The sequence below is a fragment of the Dreissena polymorpha genome, chromosome 1 (genome assembly GCF_020536995.1).
Source record: "Dreissena polymorpha isolate Duluth1 chromosome 1, UMN_Dpol_1.0, whole genome shotgun sequence".
Taxonomy (NCBI): Eukaryota; Metazoa; Mollusca; class Bivalvia; order Myida; family Dreissenidae; genus Dreissena; species Dreissena polymorpha.
The window spans coordinates 15,071,596-15,098,811 of NC_068355.1; the positions used below are offsets into that span (position 1 = coordinate 15,071,596).

At 35.2% G+C, this 27,216-nt stretch overlaps 1 protein-coding gene across 3 annotated transcripts; it reads right to left on the minus strand.

Moving 5' to 3' along the window:
- On the minus strand, positions 1-26,707 carry LOC127871957 (very-long-chain 3-oxoacyl-CoA reductase-like). Of its 3 annotated transcripts, XM_052415254.1 has the most exons (10): positions 26,478-26,706; positions 23,466-23,588; positions 21,348-21,458; positions 20,433-20,497; positions 20,136-20,180; positions 16,772-16,888; positions 13,829-13,894; positions 8,873-9,022; positions 6,572-6,697; positions 2,116-5,941 (listed from the first exon to the last, which is right to left on the minus strand). In XM_052415254.1, the coding sequence occupies exons 1-9, from the start codon at positions 26,662-26,664 to the stop codon at positions 6,584-6,586; spliced, it is 978 nt and encodes a 325-aa protein (XP_052271214.1). In that variant the 5' UTR covers positions 26,665-26,706; the 3' UTR covers positions 2,116-5,941; positions 6,572-6,583. The 3 variants fall into 3 exon arrangements, with proteins under 3 accessions (XP_052271229.1, XP_052271214.1, XP_052271223.1); XM_052415269.1 differs by lacking the exons at positions 2,116-5,941; positions 6,572-6,697 and adding an exon at positions 1-373 and having other exon boundaries at positions 26,478-26,707; XM_052415263.1 differs by lacking the exon at positions 6,572-6,697 and having other exon boundaries at positions 26,478-26,707.
- Between the last annotated feature and the right edge of the window lie 509 nt (positions 26,708-27,216).

Sequence of the window (27,216 nt, forward strand, 5' to 3'; positions counted from 1 at the left end):
TGATGGAAACCTTTTTATCTGAAAATACTGTCAGTGAACAGACGGTCACAGAATTATTCCAAGCTGACGGGGAATTGGCCCATACAGTTTCGGTCTTTGGTATTTTTTTCCGACAATTTCCACCAAGCCACCATGTTTGTAATTGTGTCCATGTCACAACACAAATATTGACATCATACAACTATTATTCGTTCGAATTTCCAAGATACTTCGAACCAAGAGAGAATAATCCTTCCGTATTTCGTGGTCACAATCGTAGTATTGGCATGAGTTACACTTCCTTGAATATGTGGTGCCGTTTACGAATCTGGTCGAATATTTCTCCTGCTAATATGACGCACACCATTCGAGGTAAGAAGCTCAGTACCCAGTCCTGTGTTTAAGAAAATAATGCATATGTTTTAGAAAAAAGGGATCATTTTAGATAGCGTTTGTTGTCTTGACGCTGGAAAATGGAAATTCTTCTAAACGTAATACTTAGCGCCAGTGCATTACGAAAACTGGTGCCCGACAAAAAATGTTTTAAGATACACCAAACATTAATTTATTAAGAACATACACTTCAAACTGATACCCTTGCAATTATGAGCTCTTTAGACCCCCCCCCATAAAAAACAAAAGCAAACAAACAAAAAATATGCCCAGCATTTGTTCTAGCGATGAAACAAAATTAAGAACGTTTCAATAAAGCAAAAGCTCTTAAAATACATTTGTTAAAATATTCTGTTGGATGATCACATTCAGAACTTTTATGAAGATATACGCGGCCTTGAAGAGGATGCTAACATCACAGTCGCTAACAGATCATCCCAACCAACAATTAGTCTGTTAGAAAGGTTATATATTTCAAATACAATGTAGTAGTAACGTTTTAAATTTGAAACTATTTTGTTTTTATAAACATGTTTTCCATGGTCGAATACTGATGGGCGTTGGGAGAGTTGCCGTTGTGTGTGTGTATATATTAGTGTATTGTCCAAAGAGAAAACTGTCAATTTATGTTACTTTAGAACAAAAAGCCGACTTACCACTTAGCTTTCAATGACGATCTTATCCTTGTTATATTATGTGAACTTGGATAAAGTTGCATTAGTATTGACGAGGCAAAACAGTGCCTTAAGTGGTGTTAATTTATCCTATACCAGACATGTAAAGCTTTGCAACTCTTACCTTGTTTAACTAAAAAAACACAATTACCATATTTTTCAAGTATCTAGAGAAAACGCAATGTCAAAACACATTACTGTATGTACAAAAATGGGCTTCAATTAGATATTATTACTATATATCAATACAAAGTCAGGCTGTAGAAATAATAAAATTATTAGTTTACTTATTTTTTAAACAAGAATTATAACCCAACGAACTTAACATATTCGTAGCCTTCAGAATTATAAATTGTTGTTCATTCATTAAAATGAATATTCTGAGAATCATGTTTTCTTAAAAAAATACCTAGCTTCAATTCTTGTTACATTGCTTCACTCTAATCAGAGTTCTAGATAAGATTTTGTCTAAATGGTATTTCTCCCCCTGATATTATTGGTAAAGCGCATTTTACTCCTTTGTTTAAGCCATTAAAGGTATTTAGGAATATTTAGGCCTGGGATATTTTCTGTTTCCACAGAAAACTGACAAAACAAATGGCGTGTTTAATCTAGAAATATTATCATTTGTTATTCATAGTATTAAATGCAAACAGAATGAATTTAAAATGACGATATGAACAGACTTTCTTTAAAAATATTCCCGCAGGAGCCGCTGGTCGCTTAAAACGGCCCTTTTTTGATCCACAAACATGATGGCCGCCATTTTTATAACAAGCTTATTTTGATTTACTTACTTTTGATTCAAAGGTTAACTTACACTAAACACTCAACTGGTTAATTGTTAAAACCGGTTACGCACTTTAATCGGTTTAAAATACGTACCAGGATTTGTATTGCGTTTTGTTACGTACTGGGCCGATTTTTAATGCGTTTTTTTAATTTTTTTCAATGCGTAAATACGCAGATACGCCTCTTATCTGGAGCTCTGACTCTAATGCTAGTAAATGTTAATACATGTACACAACTGCATATGATAAAGGTTAATGTAGACAAAATAACTATGGTATTAAAATGTATGTATTTATTTTCTATGTCTAAATTATGCAACAAAAAGTGTACTATTGCTATGACTGAACGTCTTAAACCCAGAAAAATAAGCAGGACAACAAGACCAATAGAACGGCTCCCGCCCTTCAGTGCCGAACAACAGCAGTGACCTATTCATCGAAGTGTTCAACAAGGAAAGGCATATATATATCTTCATCACAGTTCCTATTACATTGTTCAATTTGTTGAACAATTTATTAGCATTTCAGATAGGTCAGAAACATAAGCATACTAAGCTTTTATTCAATCTATTAGTTAACACCGATGTTTGTCATATCTCACACTATTAGGATTTTGATCCTTTGTTAAATAATATAACAAGAGGCCCCAAAGGGCCCTGGGTCGCTCACCTGAGAGACTAAGATGGAAAGAAACAAAGATTAAAACTCTTCAGCAAATATTTCAAATTATTAGTATGACAAGACTGACTTTAAAAATAAGGTGTTCCAAAGTATTCACAATAGGCCTATATAGAAAATTACCCAACCCACCCTGGTGGCCATGTTGTAAATACCCAGATTAAAACAAATATATTTTAGGAAAATAATAAAATATAGAGAAAACTGCCCCATCTCCTGGCGGCAATGTTTTTCCACTGATCACGACCATTTTCAAATTCATCCGACATATCAATAAAACCAATGTTTTGACCAAGTTTTATGATGATTGGCCAAAAAATGTGACTTGAAGAGTGTTCACAGGCTTTTTCAGTATATAAATATAAGGAAAATGACCCCCCCCCCCCCCGGCGGTCATGTTACTAGATGGATCAAAACCATTTTTGGAATCAACCGTCATATCCAGGAAACAAGGGTTGTTAACGTTGTTTTGTGAAAAGAAAAGGTTTGCTGTCTCGGCAGATATATACATTTAGCGTTATCAGTAGTTTTGTGTTTAAAAAAAAATAAACAGTCATTTGTTACCCGTTGCGACAAAGCTATTATTTTTCCATCTGAAATCAACACAAAGGTCTTTGATGAAAGTGCCCAGTTAATTGAGGTCAATTTCCAGGAGTGTTACACAATTACCACCTGGCAACAATGCAGGCACAGGTATAAATCAGTTTTATAGAGAGTAGCCTAGGATAAGTGAATAAAAAGTCAAAAAAGATTCATATGCAACACTTCTTGTTGTTTTATTGGTTTTAACAATATGTTAAATTTCTGCAAAGATATAGAAAACAATCATAAGTAATGGCAATATTTTATTTGAGTAATGCAATAATTATAATTAGATATTTGGGTTGTTGTTAATGTTTCTGAATCCATTACCAGTATCATCATGTTCATAATCATCATCATCATCATCATCATCATTGTGCACCAACATCCGCATTACAACTAGAGTTTGGTTTTAATATAGTCATATTATGAAAACTGCCGCTACCCTGGCCGCCATGTTTTTCAACAAACCGTAACCATTTTCGAACTCAGCCAAGCTATCAATACAAAAAATCCTGGACCAAGTTCCATGAAGATTGGGTTATAAATGTTACTTCTAGAGTGTTAACAAGGTTTCACTATAGCCATATAAGCAAAGCTGCCCCGCCCCCTGGCGGACATATTTTTCAACGGACCGAAACCATTTTCAAACACAGCCTAGCTATCATAAAAACAAATGTTCAGACCAAGTTTCATGAAGACTGGACTATAAATGTGACTCCTAGAGTGTTAATAAGGTTTAACTATAGCCATATAAGCAAAACTGCCCTGCCCCCTGGCGTCCATGTTTTTTTACCGATCCGAACCATTTTCAAACTCAACTGTCGTATCTAGGAAACAAATGTTCTGACCAAATTTCATGAAGATTGGACCATAAATGTGAATTCTAGAGCGTTCACATGTTTTCACTATATACATATAGAGAAAACTGCCCTGCCCCCTGGCGGCCTTGTTTTTTCACCGATCTTGACCATTTTCTAACTCATCCGAGATATCAATGAAACCAATGTTTTGACCAAGTTTCATGATGTTTGGGCAAAAATTGTGACTTTAAGAGTGTCCACAAGGTGTGTCTATAGCCATATTAGGAATACTGCCCCGCCCCCTGGTGCCATGTTTTTCAATGGACAGAAACCATTTTTGAACTCAACCAACATATCATTAAGACGAACATTTTGACAAAGTTACATGAATATTGGGCATCAAATGTGACTTCTACAGTGTTCAAAAGGTTTTCCTTTTTTTTGACCTAGTTTTTGACCCAGCATGACCCAGTTTTGAACTCATTCGAGGTATCATTGGGACATATGTTCTGACCAAGTTTCATGAAGATCGGACAATAAATGTGGCCTCTAGAGTGTTCACAAGGCAAATGTTTACGACGCACGCACGATGGACGACGGACAAAAGGCGATCACAATAGCTCACCATGAGCACGTTGTGCACAAAACTTTGTTGTAAGCTTTATTTCTGAAATAAATGTTGTTGTTGTACTAACTCTTCAATAGTGCTTTTCTCTTTACACCGCATATTACAAATGAAACAAACTGTCTACATATTATTACAGTTTCATTGTAGTGTGTTTAGTTTATGGATACATTATGAAACAGATTACAAAAGGGAAATAACAAACACATTACACTGTTATATACCAAAATATTACAACAATCTAATCATGCTTTAAACTTTTTAAAATACACAGCTTTCATTCCAAAACCTTATCAATATTAAACATGTTTTTATCTTTGGCAAATAAACCATGAACAGTTTTTAAACAACTTTATTTGTAAAATATAGGCACTTTACATGCAGTACAAAGATGCTTTGATTTACATTAAATACTACCATTTAGGCAGATTATTTCAAAACATACATACACACAAGACTACAAGCATAAAAATACAACTACTGGTTAGGCACATAAATGATATTCATGAAGCTAAAGAAATACAAGATAAAAATTCTGACCAAATTTCATAAAGATTTGATGAAAACTGTGACCTCTATTGTCTACACAAGGTTTTGCTATTATTTGACCTAGTTGTTGACCTAGTGACCTAGTTTTTGACCCCAGATGACCCAAATACAATCAAAACCCAGATTTCATCAAAATATACAATCTGACCAAATTTCATAAAAATTGGATGAAAACTGCGACCTCTATTGTCTACACAAGGTTTTTCTATTATTTGACCTAGTGACCTAGTTTTTGACCCCAGATGACCCAAATACAATCCCAACCCAGATTTCATCAATATAAACATTCTGACCAAATTTCATTGATTGGATGAAAACTGTGACCTCTACTGTCTACACAAACAAATTGTTGACGGACACACACACGCACGCACACACGCACATATGGACGCCGGACATCACACGGTCACATAAGCTCACCATGTCACTTCGTGACAGGTGAGCTAAAAAATTCTATATGAAACCTTCATTATAAATTTGTTTATAAAACATGATGTGGGCATGGAAAAAAAAGTTTTTACTGTCTAAAAAAAGCTAGAAAATACACTCTTAACAACAAATCTCCTAAATCTGCTAATCATACTTATTTAGTAATAACATTTGAAATACATATTGTCTTGCAGTGTTTATGAGCTTTTGAGCTTTGTCGATAGGAAAAAAACCCAGCATATTTTTAAATACTTTGACAAACAAAAACAGAATAAAATGAATACAATGTCAAAATACAAAAGCAAACTCAGTGTTCATCCATTTGTAGAAAATGTGTTAGTAATACATGTATTTAACAAATTGTTGGTGGATCGGTATTTTTTTATATAGATAACCTAAGATGCTAATTATCTGTGTTCTGACTTGGTGGGTTGTAACCTAAAATAAAAAGGAGGCAGTTATGACATGGCTCAATATGAAAGGGAGGCAAATCTAACATGACTTAAATGTTTGTAAGCAGTACACGGAAGATTCTCATAGCTTTGATTGTTAATTGGAACTAAAATAATAATTCTTGCAAATTTATATCAATATTATCTCCTAATTTTTAGCAAAATACCTGCTCATATATAAATGTTTTTGATGACATAATATGCTGCCAAAACTATAATGCAAAACAAACAGCACTATTATAATATTTAACAAGTATTTAACAAGTATTTAACATTCATAGTAACATGCATTCAGGCCCTGTTATTTTGCTCAAGCTTTTTTGTATTTGGAAAGTGCCCATATGTTGGGCTGAAGGGGCATAACAAAACTAATGTTAAATAACACGGCTTTTTCGTCTTGTTAGTTATAATCTGAAAATCTGATCTTAATATGTGTTATTTATTTCATGAAACATTGTATCATCTCTTGTAAGCCTTGGTTTGAAGCAATCACAAATTTACATCACACTAAAGATCTAAATGTACAAGCAATGATAGATCTTGTTCTTGTTTGTACTGCAAGAGTTCATTTTCAAATATTATGTTCAGTTCATCAATATTATAGAATAAAACTTACAGTGTATATTTTTTAGCTTGATTTTTTAGCATCAGCTTTCTTTTTTGCACGTTTGCTAGCAGACAGAAGGGTGTTGAAATTGATCTTTTGTGCAATGAAATGCGGAAGAAGGTTAGCTGCCATGTCCTGCAAAATACACTGTTTAATTCAGCATATAGAAATAAGTGTATCATCATTATACTTAATATCCTTATTACAAAAAAAATGTATCCCTGATATCACAAAACAGATTTTACCACAAAACAAGATATGTGTTTGTCGGAAACACAATACCCCTATTGCGCCACTTTGAAGCCATATATTTGACCTTTGACCTTGAAGGATGACCTTGACCTTTCACCACTCTAAATGTGCAGCTCCATGACATACACATGGATGCCAAATATAAAGTTGCTATCTTCAATATTTAAAATGTAATGAAGAAACTTTAACAAAGGTTAAAGTTTAAAATTTTGACCTTTGACCTTGAAGGATGACCTTGACCTTTCACCACTCAGAATGTGCAGCTCCATGAGATACAAGTGCATGCCAAATATCAAGTTGCTATGTTCAATATTTAAAAAGTTATTGCAAAACTTAAATGTAAGGTTAAAGATTTTGTTGTTGTTTTTTTTACCTTTGACCTTGAAGGATGACCTTGACCTTTCACCCCTCAAAATGTGCAGCTCCACGAGATACACATGCATGCCAAATATTAAGTTGCTATGTTCAATATTGCAAAAGTTATTCCAGAACTTTAATGTAAGGTTAAAGTTTTGATGACAGAATGACAGAGAGACAGGCCAAAAAAATATACCGCGATCTTTAGATCCGGGGCATAAAAAAGTTTAATTTTGACTACTTTCAATAGAAAAGGTAAATTAATATTGTTAATGCCTTTTTTGATTGTTATTGCATATAAATCAGTGGCAAAAAGCTATAATACAAGTATGTGTTTAATTACCAATTTAACTAAAAAAATCAGTAACAGTTGCCTGTAAAATTGAACTGAAGCTTTGTCACAGACATTATAATACGCCATAACTCTTTTCCACTCAGAGCCCAAGTGAAAATGATTTTGTGCAAACAGCATAAAACCAGAACAGCCTGCGAGTAACTCACAATCTGCTCAGGTTTTATGCTGTTTGCTGCTCATCATAATCTATGGTTTGGAGATGAAGCTTAAAAAGCTTAAAAACTTGAATCTAGTAAGAGTTATCTAGTAAACTTAAATATAACTATCTAAGGGACTACACATGCATGAAAGTACGTATCTAAGTGGAAAGGGTTAAGGATTTGTTACAAGCAGCACATGACAAAGTTTAAGAGCACATAACTGAGAAATAAGTGGATCACTGCAAGTGAAAAGTCTTGAGAATTTACTCTTAAATGTGATGAAACATTTCACTTCTAAATAGCATCACTTGAGTAATTTCCTTCACAAACATATAACCTTCACAAGGCAGCCATGCCAATTGCCTAGTTTAAAGGCACATACCAGTAACTCAGAAATAAGATCACTGCATATGAAAATTGTGTTTTGCTCACCTACATTTCATGGAGGCAATATATATTTCAAGTTTCAAATAATTTCGTTATGAAATATGAAAGAAATTTGCTAAGCAATTTTAAAACATAAAATGCCCACAGATTGACCAACAAAGCAATTAATTGACCAACAGAGTGACCCTAATATTCCCCCAATCAAGGTTATTTTGCCAAGGTATTCAAGATGTTGGTCTTTTTTAATTTTCTTATAAACACATAGACCCTATTACTGGTACTAATAAGTTTACTCATGAAAACCACAGAATGTTGTGCTTATACCTTTTCAGACGAGACACTCACTACATTTACTTAATAAATAATTGCATCAATATACATGTAATCAAGTGCCATTTTCAAAACCGAAACCATACTTTTTAAATGAATGAAATTATTTGTTGTTTTTCATATTAAAGTATCCTATATAACAATGACAGTTAACTTGTCAGCAGTGGGTTTTTCATCAAAACAGCGTACAGGTATACAGCCCGATTCCCAATGGAAAAAGAATATACATTTTCCACAAATGAGATCTAAACCCTTTGCATGCTGGGAAATTTGTCGTCTGCTAAAATGTCGTCTGCTGAATTTCAAAAATTAGCATTTTCCTCGATTTTTTTCAAAGAATACTATCAGAATAGCAAACCGTTTGGATCCTGATGAGACGCCACGTTCCCTAGAGGCATAACTTTTTTAAGAGTGTTGTTAGTTATAAAAGTGCAAGAAAAAAAACTACGAAAATGTGCAGACATATACAGGAACATATTACAAGCTTACCATCAAGGTATGCGGAAAATATCCGCAATCATTCTCTGTCACTCCAACAGTTCCAAGGGCCGACCTGACGTAAGTCTCAGCAGACGGGATCATCAGATTAGGTCGGCGTATCTTACTCATGTTGCTGCATACAAAGTATGGGTTTATACACTGAAAAGCGTCCAATACAAAGATAAACAGAATAATTCTTTGGACAATTTTTGCTTCATTCTGTTAAACTGACCATTTATTAATTTTGCAACATTATTAAAATGCAACTTAAACATTTAATGAAATTTGAAAATGATTGAATTTGAATTTATGCCGTGTACGAACTAACAAAAACTTCATTACTTGTGATAGAAGAGTGCCGAAATCAGTAGTTTACATACACAAATGGCTGAGTATACAATAATTCAAATCTCAGGTTTACAGTAACAGTAATTACCTTTAACAAGAGGGCCATGATGGCCCTGAATCGCTCACCTGACTCATTAAGATCAGATGAAAACTATGACCTCTATTGTCTACACAATGTTTTTCTATGATTTGACCTAGTGACCTAGTTCCTGACTCTAGATGACCCAAATACAATCCCAATCCAGATTTCATCAAGATAAACATTCTGACCACAGTTCATAAATATTGGATGAAAACTGTGACCTCTATTGTCAACACAAGGTTTTTCTATTTATTTGACCTAGATTTTTACCCCAGATGACCCAAATACAATCCCACCCAGATTTCATCAAGAATTCTGACCAAATTTCATAAAGGTTGGATGAAAACTGTGATCTCTAATGTCTACACAAGGTTTTTCTATTATTTGACCTTGTGACCTAGTTTTGACCCCAGATGACCCAAATAAAATCCCAACCCAGATTTCATCAAGATAAACATTCTGACCAAATTTCATAAAGATTGGATGAAAACTGTGACCTCCATTGTCTACAGAAGGTTGTTCTATTATTTGACCTAGTGACCTTGTTTTTGACCCCAGATGACCCAAATACAATCCAAAACCGGATTTCATCAAGATAAACATTTTGACCAAATTTCATCAAGATTGGATGCAAACTGTGACCTCTACTGTCTACACAAACAAATTGTTGACGGACGGACGCACGGACACACGCAGGCACGCACAACGGACGCAGGACATCACACGATCACATAAGCTCACCGTGTCACTTCATGACAGGTGACCTAAAAATATGTGTCGGAGATAAACATGAACAGTTGTGGTTAAAATCCCATAGAAACAAGGGCTGTTTGTAAAACATGCATGCACCCCTATATGGGCTATAAGTTGTAGTAGCAGCCATTGTGTGAATACGTTTTTTGTCACTGTGAATGGTGGTGGTGGTGGTGGTGGTGGTGTAGTAGTAGTAGTAGTAGTAGTAGTAGTAGTAGTAGTAGTGGTAGTAGTAGTAGTAGTAGTAGTAGTAGTAATAGTAGCAGTAGCAGAAGCAGTAGCAGCATTACAAGACCAACACTTAAGAATGATCAAATGGGAAAAGGCAACCTAGCACTGGCAGTAAATATGGGGCTCATTTACAGGTCAGATTTAGAATCTCTGCTGTAAAATGAGATTTTGAATGCATTAAAGGGAGGCAAATCTGTAATAAAAAGAACATGCATAAACCGTAGTTGTTTCCCTTGTTTGAACCATGCTAAATCCTTACAAGTTTGGAAAGAATTGGATGAAAAATTTGGACTTTATTGCATAAACACCATTTTCTCAATTCAAGGGGAGGTAATTCTATACTTCATGGACCAATAATGCTCATTTTTTGTAGGGTTTGTGTTCTCATTGATATAAAGACACTGTGCAAATTTGGAAAGGATCGGACAAAAAAATGTGGAAGATTTTTGAAAGTTTTCACAAAATAGGCAAAAACGAATAAACATGCAAAGTTCAACGAGCTCCTGCGGCCATGTTTTTTGACGAATCAAATTTTTTTGAACAACTTTTTCAGGGGAGCCTTCAAAGGTCATCCCTGTGAAATTTTTTGAAAATCTGATGAGCGGTTTCAGACAAGAAGATTTTTTAAGGTTTTTACCATATATGGTCATGGCGGCCATCTTGGTTATGTGATCAATTTTTTTTTAACAATTCTTTTGTCCCATGACCTAGGGATGCTCCACATGAAATTTAGTTGAAATTGGCTCAATGGTTTAGTAGAAGAAGATGTTTACAAATTGTTTACAGACAGACAGACGGACGGACGGACGCCGGACGCTGAGTGATCACAATAGCTCACCTCGAGCTATCGCTCAGGTGAGCTAAAAAGGAACATAACATTACCCTTTGCAGCCATATTACTTTATGAACCTGAACAACTTTTAAACTCAGCTATGACATCATAGAACAAATATACTGTCAGAGCAAGTTTTATGACGGACAAAAAATATGACTTCTAGAGTTTTCAAAAGCCTTTCCTATAAGCTTAGAGACTAAGTTTTTGACTCCACATATCCCAGTTTTAAACTAGGCGGAGATGTTATTGAAGATTTTTTTTTACCAATTTTCATGAAGACTGTACAGTTTATTTGGCAGTAATTTGTGAGTACTAACAAGGTAAATGCTGACAAGGATATCGTACAGATCACAAAAGACACCATGAGCTTATGGTGTGCTCAGGTCAAATAAATTAAGTAGTATTATCGCATAAACTTCCTCTTCTTTGTAAGATTTTGTTGTCTGACAGATGTGACAATAGTCTGCCAGACCAGGGCTTCTGCTGCCATTCGCAATAGTCGCCAAATGCGAAAGTTTGAGAAAAGAGGCGATAAAAAGAAACAACCCAGCAAAAGCCCTGCTGACGTTCAGATTCTGTCAGACTCATTGTTTGACAAAGTGGCAGCAGGTTCCATGTTGTCTGTTCCTAAGTCTTTACTAAATTATAATTGTCATGGATTGTAATCATTTGTTTCTCTACATCATCACTAAGATTCAGTGCATAAACACTTATAGAGAATGTGTTTCATTAATATTTTTCACAAAAGAAGTTTTCTTTTTTTCATGAACATATTCATCTTTCCAATAAAGTATTTTACTTAGATAGCATTTTTTAAATTCATCTAAGATATACATGTCAGCAAAAACTTGCAATAAGCAGAAAATAAAATTGCCAAGATTCTAAGACACTCAGTTATGATTCTTATATTTTCAAAAAGTTTTATTATGATTTAAGGGACTTGCTCACAGATTTTTGCATGTTTCAAAGTTGCTCATTAAATTTTTTAAATTGACAAGTGTAAACAATGGAAATGAAAAGGGCCAGTACAAAACAAGAATAAAAGTAAAGAAAGAAAAAACAAGAACTGTGTTTGCCAGAAACACAATGCCTTCTACTGCGCTGGTGTGATTTCTTTTATCTTTGACCTTGAAGGATAACCTTGACCTTTCAACACTCAAAATGTGCAGCTCCATGAGATACACATGCATGCCAAATATCAAATATTCAATATTGCAAAAGTTATGGCCAATGTTAAAGTTTTCGGACGGACGCACAGACTGACAGACAGACAGACGGACTGAAAGACAGTTCAACTGCTATATGTCACCCTACTGGGGGCATAGAAATTAATCCCTATCTGGCACGAACCACTGACCCTTGGAGTAAAAGTCAAGCGCTGAAACCACTCGGCTATCCGTGTTGATATGTATAGCGAGGGATGTATTTTATACTTTATATAAGCAATCTTTTTAATGTTACAAAATACAACCATAACAACAGAACTCTTCAAATCCAAATTATTCCATCATTACTCATTTAAAACGCTTTATTATTTTCAGATTATTAGATTGTCGAAAGATGAATATAATGGATATTTTAGAGCAGTAAATGCACAGTATTATTAATTCTTTGAATTTAAAAAAATAAAAATCTGCAAATCTGAAACAATTGGTTTGATTTTGTCAATTTATCAAATGTGAAAAGGTTCCTTTCACACTTCCGCAAAAGCATTTCCAAGATATGGCTCTAGACACAAAAAAGCATTTTTTCAAGATACAAAGGGCCATAACTTCGTTATAAACAGATGGTGTACAATGCTATTTGGCGTGAATCATCTTCTTATCCATATATATACTCATACCAAGTTTCGATGAAATTCGCCAAAGCACTTCCAAGTTATCTGGAAACCATTTTACTGTTTCGAGTCGCTGTGACCTTGACCTTTTACCTTGTGACCTGAAAATCAATAGGGGTCATCTGCCAGTCATGATCAAGGTACCTATGAAGTTTCATGATCCTAGGTTTAAGGGTTTTCGAGTTATCATCCGGAGACCATTTTACTGTGTTGAGTCACCGTGACCTTGACCTTTGACCTAGTGACCTGAAAATCAATAGGGGTCATCTGCGAGTCATGATAAATGTACCTATGAAGTTTCATAATCCTAGGCGTAAGAGTTCTTTAGTTATCATCCGGAATCCATTTTCCTGTGTCGAGTCACAGTGACCTTGACCTTTGACTAAGTGACCTGAAAATCAATAGGGGTCATCTGCGAGTCATGATCAATGTATCTATAAAGTTTCATGATCCTAGGCGTAAGCGTTCTTGAGTTATCATCCGGAAACCATTTTACTGATTCGAGTCACCGTGACCTTGACCTTTGACCTAGTGACCTGAAAATCAATAGGGGTCACCTGATAGTCATGATCAATGTACCTATGAAGTTTCATGATCCTAGGCATAAGCGTTCTTGAGTTATCATCCGGAAACCATCTGGTGGACGGATAGACGGACTGACATGTGCATAACAATATACCCCCATTCTTCGAAGGGGGGGCATAAAAATAAACGTTTGCGATAGACACCTATAAACTGTTAGATGCCCATAATATCACTTTTAAAGGCTTCATTTCCAACCCTAAGATACTGATGAGTAGCAAACAGCACAAAGCCATTTTCACTTTGCTTCTGAGTGGGAAAGGGTTAAGGACCACCACCTATTTCTTGAATACACACCTGGACTTCAATGCCCTTGTTTCTGTATTCATGGTTTAAGCATTCAGACAGGTATCTCACATACACCTGAAAAACATAACACACAAGACATTGTTGTTAAACATTTATGCTAAACAATTTGCAGCCGAGTTGTCAATATGTACAATAGATTTTGTTTTTTAAAACTTTTTTGTGAACCTGAAAAATGACTTGTTGAACTCAACATTAGTAGGGTTCTTTCTTCCCTCAAGACTTACAAGCATACTTGCTATATAAAATATGATCTAGATTAAAGTGTTATGCTTTTATAGGAAACTATGGTTTAGATTGTAAACTTTTGTAACAAGAAACCGTCGGAGACGGGTGATGCTCCCCAAAGTTTTTTTTTGTCACAATATTGCACTATATATTCAGATAAAAGGAAACGTCTTGATGGTTTAGCAATTTAAAAATTTCAAAGGGCCATAAGTCTCTAAATAAATAATTTAACCAGAACCCACAAATAACATGCGCATCTCCTCAAGGTAGTTAAGCTTCCCATAAAGCTTCATTGAATTCCAGTCAGTAGTTGGGGAGAAATAGCCCCCAACAAGAATTGCACTACATGTACAGTTTCTCAGGGCCATAACTCTGTGAAAAATCATCGACCATAACCGGCTGATAATATGCACATCTCCTGTTTGTAGTGAAGCTTCCCATAAAGTTTCATTGAATTCCCGTAATAAGTTGCTGAGAAATAGCTCGAACAAGAATTGCACTAAATGTACAATGGAAAATTTCAAAGGGCCATAACTCTGTGAAAAATCATCCGACGAGAACTGGCTGATAATATGCACATCTCCTGTTGGTAGTGAAGCTTCTCATAAAATTTCATTGAATTCCAGTCCTTAGTTGCTGAGAAATCGCCCAGACAAGAATTGCACTATATGTACAGTTAATGGAAAATTTCAAAGGGCCATAAGTCTGTATAAAATCATCCGACAAGAACCGGCTGATAATATGCACATGTCCTCTTGGTAGTGAAGCTTCCCATAAAGTTTCATTGAATTCCAGTCATTAGTTGCTGAGAAATAGCCCGGACAAGAATTGCACTATATGTACAGTTACAGTGCCTTCCCCAGGAATTTGTTCAGGCGCCCCGGGGGTAGGTTCGGGAGGGGTGTCCCGTTAAATTTAACGTGTCAATTCACGTTCTGTGGTGCGTTATAACTCAAAGAAAAACAGCGTCAAAAGATTCCATTTGGTGCGCTATGACTCTTCAAAAAAATCCCCCAGTCATTTAAAAATATATTTTTTTATATTGTTTAATTCTTTTAAAACCTTTCCGCACAGATTGTAAAATCCCGACTCGAAAGATTCCCCAATAGATCCGTTTCAACCCGACTCTTATTACTGTATACTTACTATTTTTCAAGTTTCTATTTATTACCCGATAATCCCGTTTATTCCGTTTTTATCAATCTCTTTCTGGGAAATATTTACGATAAAAGCTTTCAGTTATTTCTTTAACACAAACCTTGCCATTTTTTAAGTGACTTTTTATAGATTTGATGAAATATTGCCTCTGAATATGCGTCAATCCCCTGACCTGTTGTGTGCTTGTTAAAACGCTCAATACACGCCATTTGTATGCAATAGACGCGACGTTGTATATGCTGTATAATTTTCGCGCTCTTTTTAATTAATTGCACTGCTAATTTGAAGCAAAAATATTTAACGTTGCGGTAACATTTACATTCGGAAGTGTGTTTCGGATTAAAAACGCGTTAACATCGACTTACGGTAATGGGTTTCGGATTACAAATTTAATTATTCCCATTTGAGATTTCAACAAATATTAACCATTGCGTTATAAATTCAACGATAATTTGTTTACACACTTTACAAGTCAAATAAATGTTTTGACGGAATTATGCATGAAATTCACGTTGTCCACGAGGATCACGGCCGGTTGCCATCATCAGTCTTCTAACTATCGATTATCGGACGAAACATTTACAAGTGTGCGTAATTAATTCAACGAAAATTTGTTAAAGCGCATTACGTGTCGAATAAATGTCAGAAAAACGAGGTGAATCAGTTCTATAAATGGACATGTTGAAACATTGCTGAGAAATAGCCCAGACAAAAATTGTGCACGGACGGACGGACGGACACACGGACGGACGAAGCGGCGACGATATGCTCCCCCCAAAAAATGTTGGGGGAGCATAAAAAGAGTTGTGGGGCTTACTACACAAGACTGTTAAAAACTTTGTTATATTTTTACATGAAAACAAAACAAACAGCATTAGTGACAGTCGTCAATGACAATGTAGGAAAACAGAGGCAAAAATGAAGGGTGCTCTTCAGGGCATTCAGTCATATAAGTGGCAATAATTAAACTCTCAGCTTTATAACGCGAAGGACTGCTCAGAATAAATTACTACAGTCTCTGGGAGGATATTTATATGGATAACTCGGTATCAGTCGTAATTATTTTCCCTAAGGCATATACAGGATCATTTAAGCACACGAGCCACCCTGTGAAAAAGGGGGTTTAATGCATGTGCGTAAAGTGTCGTCCCAGATAAGCCTGTGCAGTCTTTACAGGCTAGTCAAGGACAATACTTTGTCTAAACTGGATATTTGCTAAGAGACTCTCTGTAAACAAAAGATATCATAAAGCGGAATGTGTTGTCCCTGATTAGCCTGTGCGGACTGCACAGGCTAATCAGGGAGGACACTACGCACAAGCATTAAACCCCCCCTTTCACAGAGCAACGCACATATATATTCTTAAAACATTAGCTTATTGATTTAAACTTTAAATACAACATGTTGAAGTATAATAATGGGATTATATAAAAATTAGGGCATGGCAGGGTTCCATAGGGCAGGGTGGGCAGCCTTGGAGTGGCAGCCTGCTGTATATTCCTTGCAGGAGAACTGAGAGGCTATGTTTGATCGTTTACCGCCACTCACCTTGCATGCAGAATACACAGACAACAGTGGGGTGGGCATGTTCCCTGCTGCAGAGGCTATGTTTATCACCAAACCCTTCTTTCGCTGAGCCATGCCTGGCATTACTATACTGCTCATCTGTAATTACAAAATAATTATTTGCAGGTGACTCAACATAAACTTGTTTACCTAAATTATAAAGAACCCACCCAATCCAATGTTCTTTTTTTTTCTTTTTTTTTAATATAATAAATTCACAATCATCTGACAAAACAACAACAAAGGAAATCACAAAAAGTAATAATCCATTAATAAAATCTATTTAACCTCATTAAAAGATTGCTTAACAGATTGTTTATTGTAACTGATTGTTTCAAGCAGTTTTTGCAGAGAGGATTTAAATGTCCAGGTTGGAATGACAACCACACTTTTTACCCAAGTCTGATCTGTATTGGTACCACTCCCAACGAAAAGGGAAAAATGCTGCATAATCAGTTTAACTCTTTCAAGATATGAATATTCTTTACGTTAAAGAGTCATACCTGTAAATACAATCTTTTCTAAATGCAAAATCAATTATGCTCTGATAAAAAGTTCTGATTTTATATCGAAAATACTTGTACATGTACTTGTATGCACAATTTCTTATTTAACAAGCTGCCATAGTTCTGATGAATTCAAAACAAAGATATCATTATGCAATTAGAAGACCATAAGTATAACAAAAGCTGTTCTAGGACGAAGTGCTGGATTTTTCTGAGCTTTTCAAGTGTGTCTGGCATTGGTATGAACCAAAACAGTGGAAGGCATACACCTTTACCTATGAAAATACACACTTGTATACCTCAGCTCTTATTTAAACCCTTTCCCACTTAGAAACATATTTTAACGCATTTGTAGTCCATTAGAAAGTTACAATTAATTTAAGACCTTCCTTACTGGGTTCAAGTTTTAAAGGCTTCATTTCTAACCCTTAAATACTGATGAGCAGCAAACAGCATAAAACCTGAACAGACTGCGAGTTACTTGTAAGCTATTCTGGTTTAATGCTGTTTGCACATAACGTCAGCCATTTTCACTTTGCTTCTGAGTGGGAAAGGGTTAATCATAATTTAAGAGCTTTTGCTAGTAATTTTAGTCCTCTTTAACTTAAGAGAGGATTTGTCAAAGCATACATTAATAAGAAATCAGTGTCTGAGACTAAATTAAGACAAGAGGGTCAAGATGGCCCTCGTTCACTCACCTGAGAGGAGTCGGTTCATTCAATCTTTACCAAACGTCAAACTTGACATAGATATTTTCCAGACAATCATCCTGGTCAAGTTTCGTCATTATTGAACCAAAACTCTGGCATATGGAGTGTTTTTGTTTTTGTAAGATTTGACCTGGTGACCTTTATTTTGAGTTGACACCCCTTACCAAACATCAAACTTTGCTTACAAAAACAAGGCCTGTTTGTAAAACATGCATGCCCCCCATATGGGTTGTCGGTTGTAGTGGCAGCCATTGTGTGCATACGTTTTTTGTCACTGTGACCTTGACCTTTGACCTGAAAGTCAATAGGGGTCATCTGCCAGTCATGATCAATGTGCCTATTAAGTTTCATGATCCTAGGCCTAATTATTCTTGAGTTATCATTAGGAAACCATTTTACTGTTTCGAGTCACTGTGACCTTGACCTTTGACTTAGTGACCTGAAAATTAATAGGGGTCATTTGCCAGTCATGATCAATGTACCTATGAAGTTTCATGATCCTAGGCGTAAGCATTCTTGAGTATTAATCCAGAAACCATTTTACTATTTTCAGTCAGTGTGACCTTGACCTTTGACCTAGTGACCTGAAAATCAATAGGGGTCATCTGCCAGTCATGATCAATGTACCTATGAAGTTTCATGATCCTAGGCGTAAGCATTCTTGAGTTATCATCCGGAGACCATTTTACTGTTTCGAGTCACTGAGACCTTGACCTTTGACCTAGTGACCTGAAAATCAATAGGGGTCATCTGCCAGTCATGATCAATGTACCTATGAAGTTTCATGATCCTAGGCGTAAATATTCTAGAGTTATCATCCGGAAACCATCTTACTATTTCGAGTAACTGTGACCTTGACCTTTGACCTTCTGACCTGAAAATCAATAGGGGTCATCTGCCAGTCATGAACAATGTACCTATGAAGTTTCATGATCCTAGGCATAAGCATTCTTGAGTTATCATCCGGAAACTATTTTACTGTTTCGAGTCACTGTGACCTTGACCTTTGACCTAGTGACCTGAAAATCATTAGCCGTCATCTGGCAGTCATGATCAAAGTACCTATGAAGTTTCATGATCCTAGGTGTAAGCATTCTTGATTTATCATCCGGAAACCATTTTACTATTTCGAGTCACTGTGACCTTGACCTTTGACCTAGTGACCTGAAAATCAATAGGGGTCATCAATGTCACAAATGTTCTGACCAAATTTCATGAAAATTGGACCAAAAATGCGCCTTCTAGTGTTCACATGTTTTCACTATATACATATAGAGAAAAATGCCCCACCCACTGGCGGCCATGTTTTTTCACCAATCTGGACCATTTTCGAACTCGTCCGAGATATCAATAAAACCAATGTTTTGACCAACTTTCATGATGATTTGGCAAAAATTGTAACTTCTAGAGTGTTTACAAGGTATCTCTAAGCCAAATAAGGAAAACTGCCCCCACCACGGGCGGCCATGTTTTTCAATGGACCAGAACCACTTTTGAACTCAACCAACATATCATTAACACAAACATTTTGACAATGTTTCATAAAGATTGGGCATGAAATGTGACTTCTACAGTGTTTACAAGGTTTTTCTTTTTTTTTACCTAGTGACCTAGTTTTTGACCCGGCATGACCCAGTTTCGAACTCAACCAAGATATTATTTGGACAAAGCATCTGACCAAGTTTCATGAAGATCGGAAAAGAAATGTGCCCTCTAGAGAGTTTACGAACAAATGTTGACCGACTGACGACAGACAAAGACCGGTCACAAAAGCTCACCTCGGCAATCAGGTGAGCTAAAAGCTAAATTGTCTCAAATTAATTGTTTGTAAAGAGAATTAACCTGGGATTTTTTTGTTTTTATTTCTATGAATATTTTTCTCTTCTGCCAAAAAAGATTTGCAATCCCAAAACTTATATCGATCCAAGTTATGTTTGCTTCTTAAATATTATAAAGAAGTATTTGATCTTAAGCTATATAGACAAAACCATTTGTGCATATTAATTTCCTAGTAATACTAATAGTGAACAGCAATACTATTTAAGGTTAATATTAGTCCTATCAATTTTAAATCTCAAATTATATAGGCAAATTTGACCATGAAAGATTCCCGCTTTATCTTTCTATTACCATGGTGACAGATGTGCAGTTGACGTGTAGAAGGTTCATGAACAACTGAAAAAATAATACAACAGAAATTGTATTAAAAATAATTAGCAATTACATGATTAAATACTGGTTGATAAAATAACTCAGAATTTCATACATTTTGAGGCTACTTAATTACAAATTCTGTGCAGTGGCTTGCACAAGTAGCTTATTCAGATTTTTCTATGCAAAAAATACTCTCATTTCATTCAACAGCATATCAAACATATTTTCTTACACATATGAATGATATAATACTTACACAACAAACCTGCTTACCTTTTCTCTTTCACTAATATCAAGGAAGAACTCCGGAAAATCATATGACAGCCCAACATTGTTAACTGGAACGGAATTAAGAAGAATTAATTGCACAAATTTTAGGAAATTCAAATAGTAAGTCAAGAAATTGTTACTTCAGATCCAATTTAGTATTTTAGAACACAAAGTAAGCATTTTTAATAAGGTTAACGAAGAGAGAAAAGAACAGGCAACAACACTTTTGTTAACTTAAAATTTTATTAGCAAACACACTAAAGCCAACTTAGTCTACAACAAAACAATGTTTGTATCTTCTCGCCATTTTAAAATTATGACTTTTACCCATACAAATTTACTTTTAATTGTATTATTGATATATTTATAACTTTGAAACAAGTAATGATAAAACTTAAACAAAACAGAAAATACTAAACATTAAGATATCACATAAATGGATATCACATCTCCAAACTATTTATATCATATACTTACCAGCTCTATTTCTAAATGTCATTTGGGATTTTGATACTGGATTTGGGAGGAAAAGATTGCAATTGGGGTTATAGCCAGGCCAATTGTTAATTTTGGCTATCAAAACAGCCCCCTAAAAATCCCTGTTCTTACTATTAATATGATTAATAGCTGTATTTAACCCTTTACCACTTAGATACGTATTTTGACGCATTATTAGTCCCTAAGAAGATCTTTCTTACTAGATTCAAGTTTTAAAAGTTTCATTTCTTCCAACCCTTAGATACTGATGAGCAGCAAACAGAATAAAAAACATGAACAGACTGTGAGTTGCTCGCAGGCTGTTCTGGTTTTACGTTGTTTGCACACACCCATTTTCACTTTGATTCTGAGTGGGAAAGGGATCAAATGTGGCCAAATGAATCAAAACAAACTGACAGACTGGGATCTAGCTTTTCCCACCTAGAATGCCTATCTCCATGCCTTGAAGTTGGGACCTGATGTTTTCATAGATGGATGTGCCCAGTGAAAAGTCAGCTGCTATGACCTTGGTCTTCACACGGAAACTTGACTCTGAAATTGTCACACAGCTTGAATTTATACCAAATGGCCACCGAGCGTATATCTCATCTAGAGTCCGTGAAAATGTCATGCACGATAATTAAGAATTGAATAGCATTTTTCTGCATTTCATCGGTGTATGAAGTGTAAGGAAAATTACGCCTAATTTGCATAAACGCCGACAGCATTATTAGGTGTATTTTTCCTGACAGTTCATACACGGATGAAATGAGGAAATAGCCTATTCAATTCTTATAATTACCACACAAAATGATCTTAAAGCTGAAATTCTATCAAGGTAAGGGTCATAAAAGTCATTTTTAATCTAGCGTATGAATCTATTTTCAGTTTAGGTTTCATCTCCGTCAAACGAGTATATCGGTGAAGTTTGCGCAAAAAGTATAACGTTATTTTGCTATTGACCAATAAGAAACAGCGCCATTAAGTTTCCCGCAAAACGTAACATCATTTTGGCAACTTGTTAATGACCTGAAAGTAGCGCCACGAAGACTCAGCCTAGTATTCATGTTTAAATTTGCAATGAAGTGGGTTCATTGGAAAATGAAAAACCGATCACATAAACAAATTATCATCTCAGAATGCAGCATTCCTATGAATGTGACAGAAGTTGTAATTATTATATAATTAAACACTTTGGATCAAGCAGATTCATTTGAAATGTGTGCACTTCAACATTCGTATTTTATAAACACCGATATAAATACACATGTATGTTGTTTTCATTCTGAAGCTTTATCATACCATATGCCTGTTTACAAAATTTTCCATTTAATTCGCAATAAAAATTATTCTTACACTGTATCAGACCTAAAATGTGTCCTGACTGCAAACACATTAACTAGTCTGGTAGTATGTAAACGAGAAAATTCATTGAATTGATATACCTCACCAATATGCTTCTGGACACATAAGTGTTATATTTGACACTCAAAAAAGCATTTTTTTAAGATACAAAGGGCCATTACTCCGTTATTAACAGATGGTGTACAATGCCATTTGGCGTGCATCATCCTCTTATCCATATATATACTCATACCAAGTTTCAATGAAATCTGCTACAAAGCAATTCCAAGATATGGCTCCGGACGGAAGGAAAGACGGACGGACGGACAATGCCAAAACAATATCCTTCCGCCTATGGCGGGGGATAATAAATGCTTCTTGAGATCATGAAATGACCCCATATACAATGTATAATGGTACTGTCTATGAAAACAGCATTTCTAAAACAACAAACACCCATTTCAGGGAGAAGATCATGAAGACTTATGTATTTTCTGTAAGATTAAAATAATAATAAATGGTATCAAAGATGTTAGATGTATTTTATAAATGTTTTAAATTAGATTTATCAACTCTAACTGTACCAAGAATTCTTTTCTATATATATTGGCAAGATGATCAACTGTTATTTCTATACCATTTCTATCATTTCAATAAAAGTATTAGGTTTTAAGCGAGTACATACCATTTTAATGTAAACATTTTAAATATTTTCGCAATCTCAGGCAAATGCATGATAAATTTGTCTCACGAATGTTAACTTTAGTTTAATAGTATACAACAAGTCATGTTTAATCATATTGATGCAAAACCAAACATTGTGTTTATGTGTAACTAGTAGGAACAAACTACCTTACACAAACTTTTTTTTCCAAACACTGTTCATGACTTTTGAACGTAAACATGGTTTATGTTTAATTTTGTGTATGCAAAAACATGTATCACCAACATAGCGCTTGAACTAATCACATCAAAGAAAAAGTCTGTATGGAGTTATGGGAGAGAGCTATCATGTGCTTTGAGGGGTCAAGGGTTCAAGCCCAAGGCAGGCATAATTTATTTTTATTCTACGAGTTTTATTTTAATTATTTTACTATAAAAATAGTCTGAATACTTAAGTTTCGTTATTATTATTTTGATGGCAATTCTAGAAAAAGGCCACCCTGTAAATATTCCACAATGCAGATATAATAAAGATTCAATTTCGAATTTTACCAATTTCGCTGGCAACATCTTGCAGTTTACTAAGTGTGCGACTGATCAGCACTATGTTGATGCCGTATTTAGCCAGCTGCCTGGCATACTCCTTGCCAATGCCATCTGTAGCACCCGTCACAACTACAAGAGTATAAAAGAAAGCTAGTCAAAAGTAAGGCATTTATTCCCTGTTGAGGAGGCCGAGGGTCACATACCGGTAATACAATGTACGCCCCTCATTTCAAGAGAATTACATTTTTTTATTTCTACAAAATCATGAAATTTACTCAAAATTCCAAGTTAACCTGAGAAATGTATTCACTTTTCTCATGATGTTAAATGTTTTCATACTTCTCATTAAATACAGAGACAAGGCATTTCACAAATCAAAAATATTTCATTGTATCACAGCAGCCATGAGATGAATGGCCATATAAACATTTCCTTACCAATAAGTTAAACCAACTTGGATTTAAATTCAGTGCTCTACCAAGTGAGTAAGGCTGCTCAATAAATTTGTCGTTGATGGCTCGGGTACTACTTAAAAGTACCCAGAGTACTCTTTAAGTATACTTAAATGTACCCCAGGACTGAGGTATGGAAAATATACTAAAACATACCTAACAATACTAACACTAAATTGTTTGTTGTCAGCTCTGCCTCATTTTTTCTAATTAATTATGTTCATATTTATGCAATATTCTGTTAAATTGCCCTTATATTATCAACACACATGCCATACATTTTCAGGTCCAAATCAGGACATTCCATTAAAAAAAGTCGGGACATTTGACCAAAAAGCGGGACACCTAAAAGGATCAATCATGCCACCTTTACTGTAGTCATTAATCTGTTTATTACTTAAAAAAGCGCATTATTTCTGGCAAGTTTTTACAATAAATGTGTGTACGAGTTTATGAACACAGATGTTCTCCATTTTCCAGAAGTAAATTATGTGCACTATGTGGATGAATCCATAACCTGAAATTGGAGCCTGCCACTATTTGAGTTCAATTTGGGACAGATGCATGTGTAATCATTCAACGCTATGTGCGCGAATCAAGCACTGTTTTCATTCAACCAATCATCAATTAACTCTAAATTTAGATTGATGCAATATGTATAAATTATTTTCTGAAAATCGGTCAAAAACGAAAGTAAATTTATGTCAAACATCAATATGTATCGGCTAGCGCTCAATTTTTTTTATTTAGTATATCGAAAAAATCGAGCGCTAACCGATAATACAAAGCTGGTGTTTTGATGGGTTTTTAAGCCTCAGGTGGTATAATACACAGAATACTGCGTAATAGTATCTTTGGACTTGATTTTGGCCATGAAATACAAAAGCAGTCTGCTTTTAATACACTACGTTCGATGCATCTCTCGCTAGCAATAAGAGACCCCTATCATAAAAAACACCATGGTGTGAATGCCTGTTAAAATCAGTACTTCGCCGATAAATCGCTGATAAGGTGTCAAAAACAACACTGGATCACTCGACTAGTAGATAAGGTTTGTTAATAGGTAGTTCTGACTACCATAACTTTAAATGTCGCTTTTTATGATTTTTGACCGGCGCGACTTTACAGTTATGGACCAACCCCATTAGAAAAGTCAACCAGAAATTCACGAAAAGTTTACAGTTAACAAAGACCGGTCCATAACAGCTTTTAAATGCAGTTATTGGCCCAAATTAACCACTTGATCGGAAAGATTGACATTTTTCACATTTAACTGATATATTCTTTCACAAAATACTATCTTAAACATTTCAAATTAATATATTCTGCTCTTATATATCGAGAAAAACAGCGATGTGACCGACATTCTTGAAATGCGAATCTCCCAAGATTTCACGGTCATATGACGTTATTTCTATTTTTTAGTAACATACCATGTGCTCAAGTGTTTTCAAATTCAAATGACATTTCCCAGTATTTCAGATTATTCTGGCTTGTTTTGTAAACAAATTGTAGTGTAAATACAAACTCAAAGTAAATATTATTTAAAACTGCCTGATTCACACTGAAATCAGTCTTATAATCCACCAAACATAAGTAAGATAATTTTGAGACATTTGAACCTTAAAATATTCCTTGATGCAGTAATTTATATTCATTCACCAATATATGTAGAAATGTATCCAAGAAAATGAGCATTCTCTGATTTATAGCGTGACATAAATATGTTACGACTCTGGTTGACTTTCCATACGGGGTTGGCTTCAGAGTACAGGTATGTCAAAACTATATAAACTGTACGCTGAAGTTTCTTTAGCTTGTTAATAGGGGCAATAAAGGGATTAGCGATGGCAATTAAATTAGCACGACGGTGTCTAAATAGCTAATTTTAGTGTGATGTTATAGAATGTTTGTCGTTTTTATGAATGTCAGGGCAAATTGTGTCACATCGGAACACCAGGAGAAACACCCCCAAAAGCAGAACTGTCACGCCAAGATCGGGACGTCTGGCATGTATGATTATCAAACCTCAATAGCATGTCGAGGCAGGTTTTGTTCAAAGCAAATTTTGCTTTGTAATCAGAACTCATTGATTGACAAAAACAACACTGTTTCATGGTGTTCAGCTGTAAGATTTTACAACATGAGATTTTTGTCGGGAAAAAAACTCTGGCACAACCTAATATTAGCGGAGGATGTTTGAGTATAAGTTTAGAGCCCCGGGTTGATTCTAGTATACTAAAGAGTCCCAGGATACTGTTTAGTAGTGCCTAAGCTGACAATGACCAATCGAGCATGACCCAGCCCAACTTCCCCAAATCAAGCTCATTTGATTTAAAGATCAGTCAGCGCTTTTTTCTTTCACAGGTGATTGTCTGGTACTGGTACTTGTAGCCACATCATTTGAAATTGATACTGGATTTAATGTGTTGATCATAATGATCGTAATAAGCAATCAAAAATAAATTATGTGCGGGTAAAATATACGCAATGGCATTGACACAATTTATTTGAGCCATAGACGTATAAGTTGTGTGTAACCTTTGAACTTAAAATAAGCCCATACCTGCCCACTGCCCATACGATCTGAGTTTAACACCAACATCACGACATTTTCCAAAAACATAAAGTTGGATCCAATTCAAAATAGTAATACTAAATTTCAAAGCAACGTAGGAGGCCGAAATGGCACCAACTACTGCGAGATATTCAGTCGCCGACCCTAAGATTGATCGCACCAGTTCGGTCGCCATGTTGGACGCTTCTCGAAAGGTTAAAGGTCGTATCGCGTTGAACTAAACACGCCGAATATTTGTTATGACCAATCTCCACGCAGAGTTGTCGTTCCTTGCTCTCACATACAACTCTGCGAAATGCTCAGCTTGCCATTTTGTCTATAAAATAGGTAAAACCGAACAAACGCATTCAATGTATATTTGATTGGATATTTAAGATCGCATGCATTAAATTAAGAAATATGACTTTTAAATGTACGATAAATCGTGCAAAAACTTGCGAGTTTTAATGCAACTCTTTGAAACTAATTTATTGCCCATTTACGCAGATGGAATCATTCCACGCACTTCACAAATGTGAACATATTTTTTTTTTTTAGTGACGTTAGGAATTGCTTCGACGTGTGTTTGTATGTTGGTTTCTTTACATAAAAAAACCCCATATCAATTTTATAATAATGAATTAAGACTGTTTTTAGATATCATGGTATGAGATGGTTTTCTTTAATGCAGTGAATTCAATGTAACCGTCGTGCAAGAGATTGTTTAGTTTTCTGTAACCTCAATAAT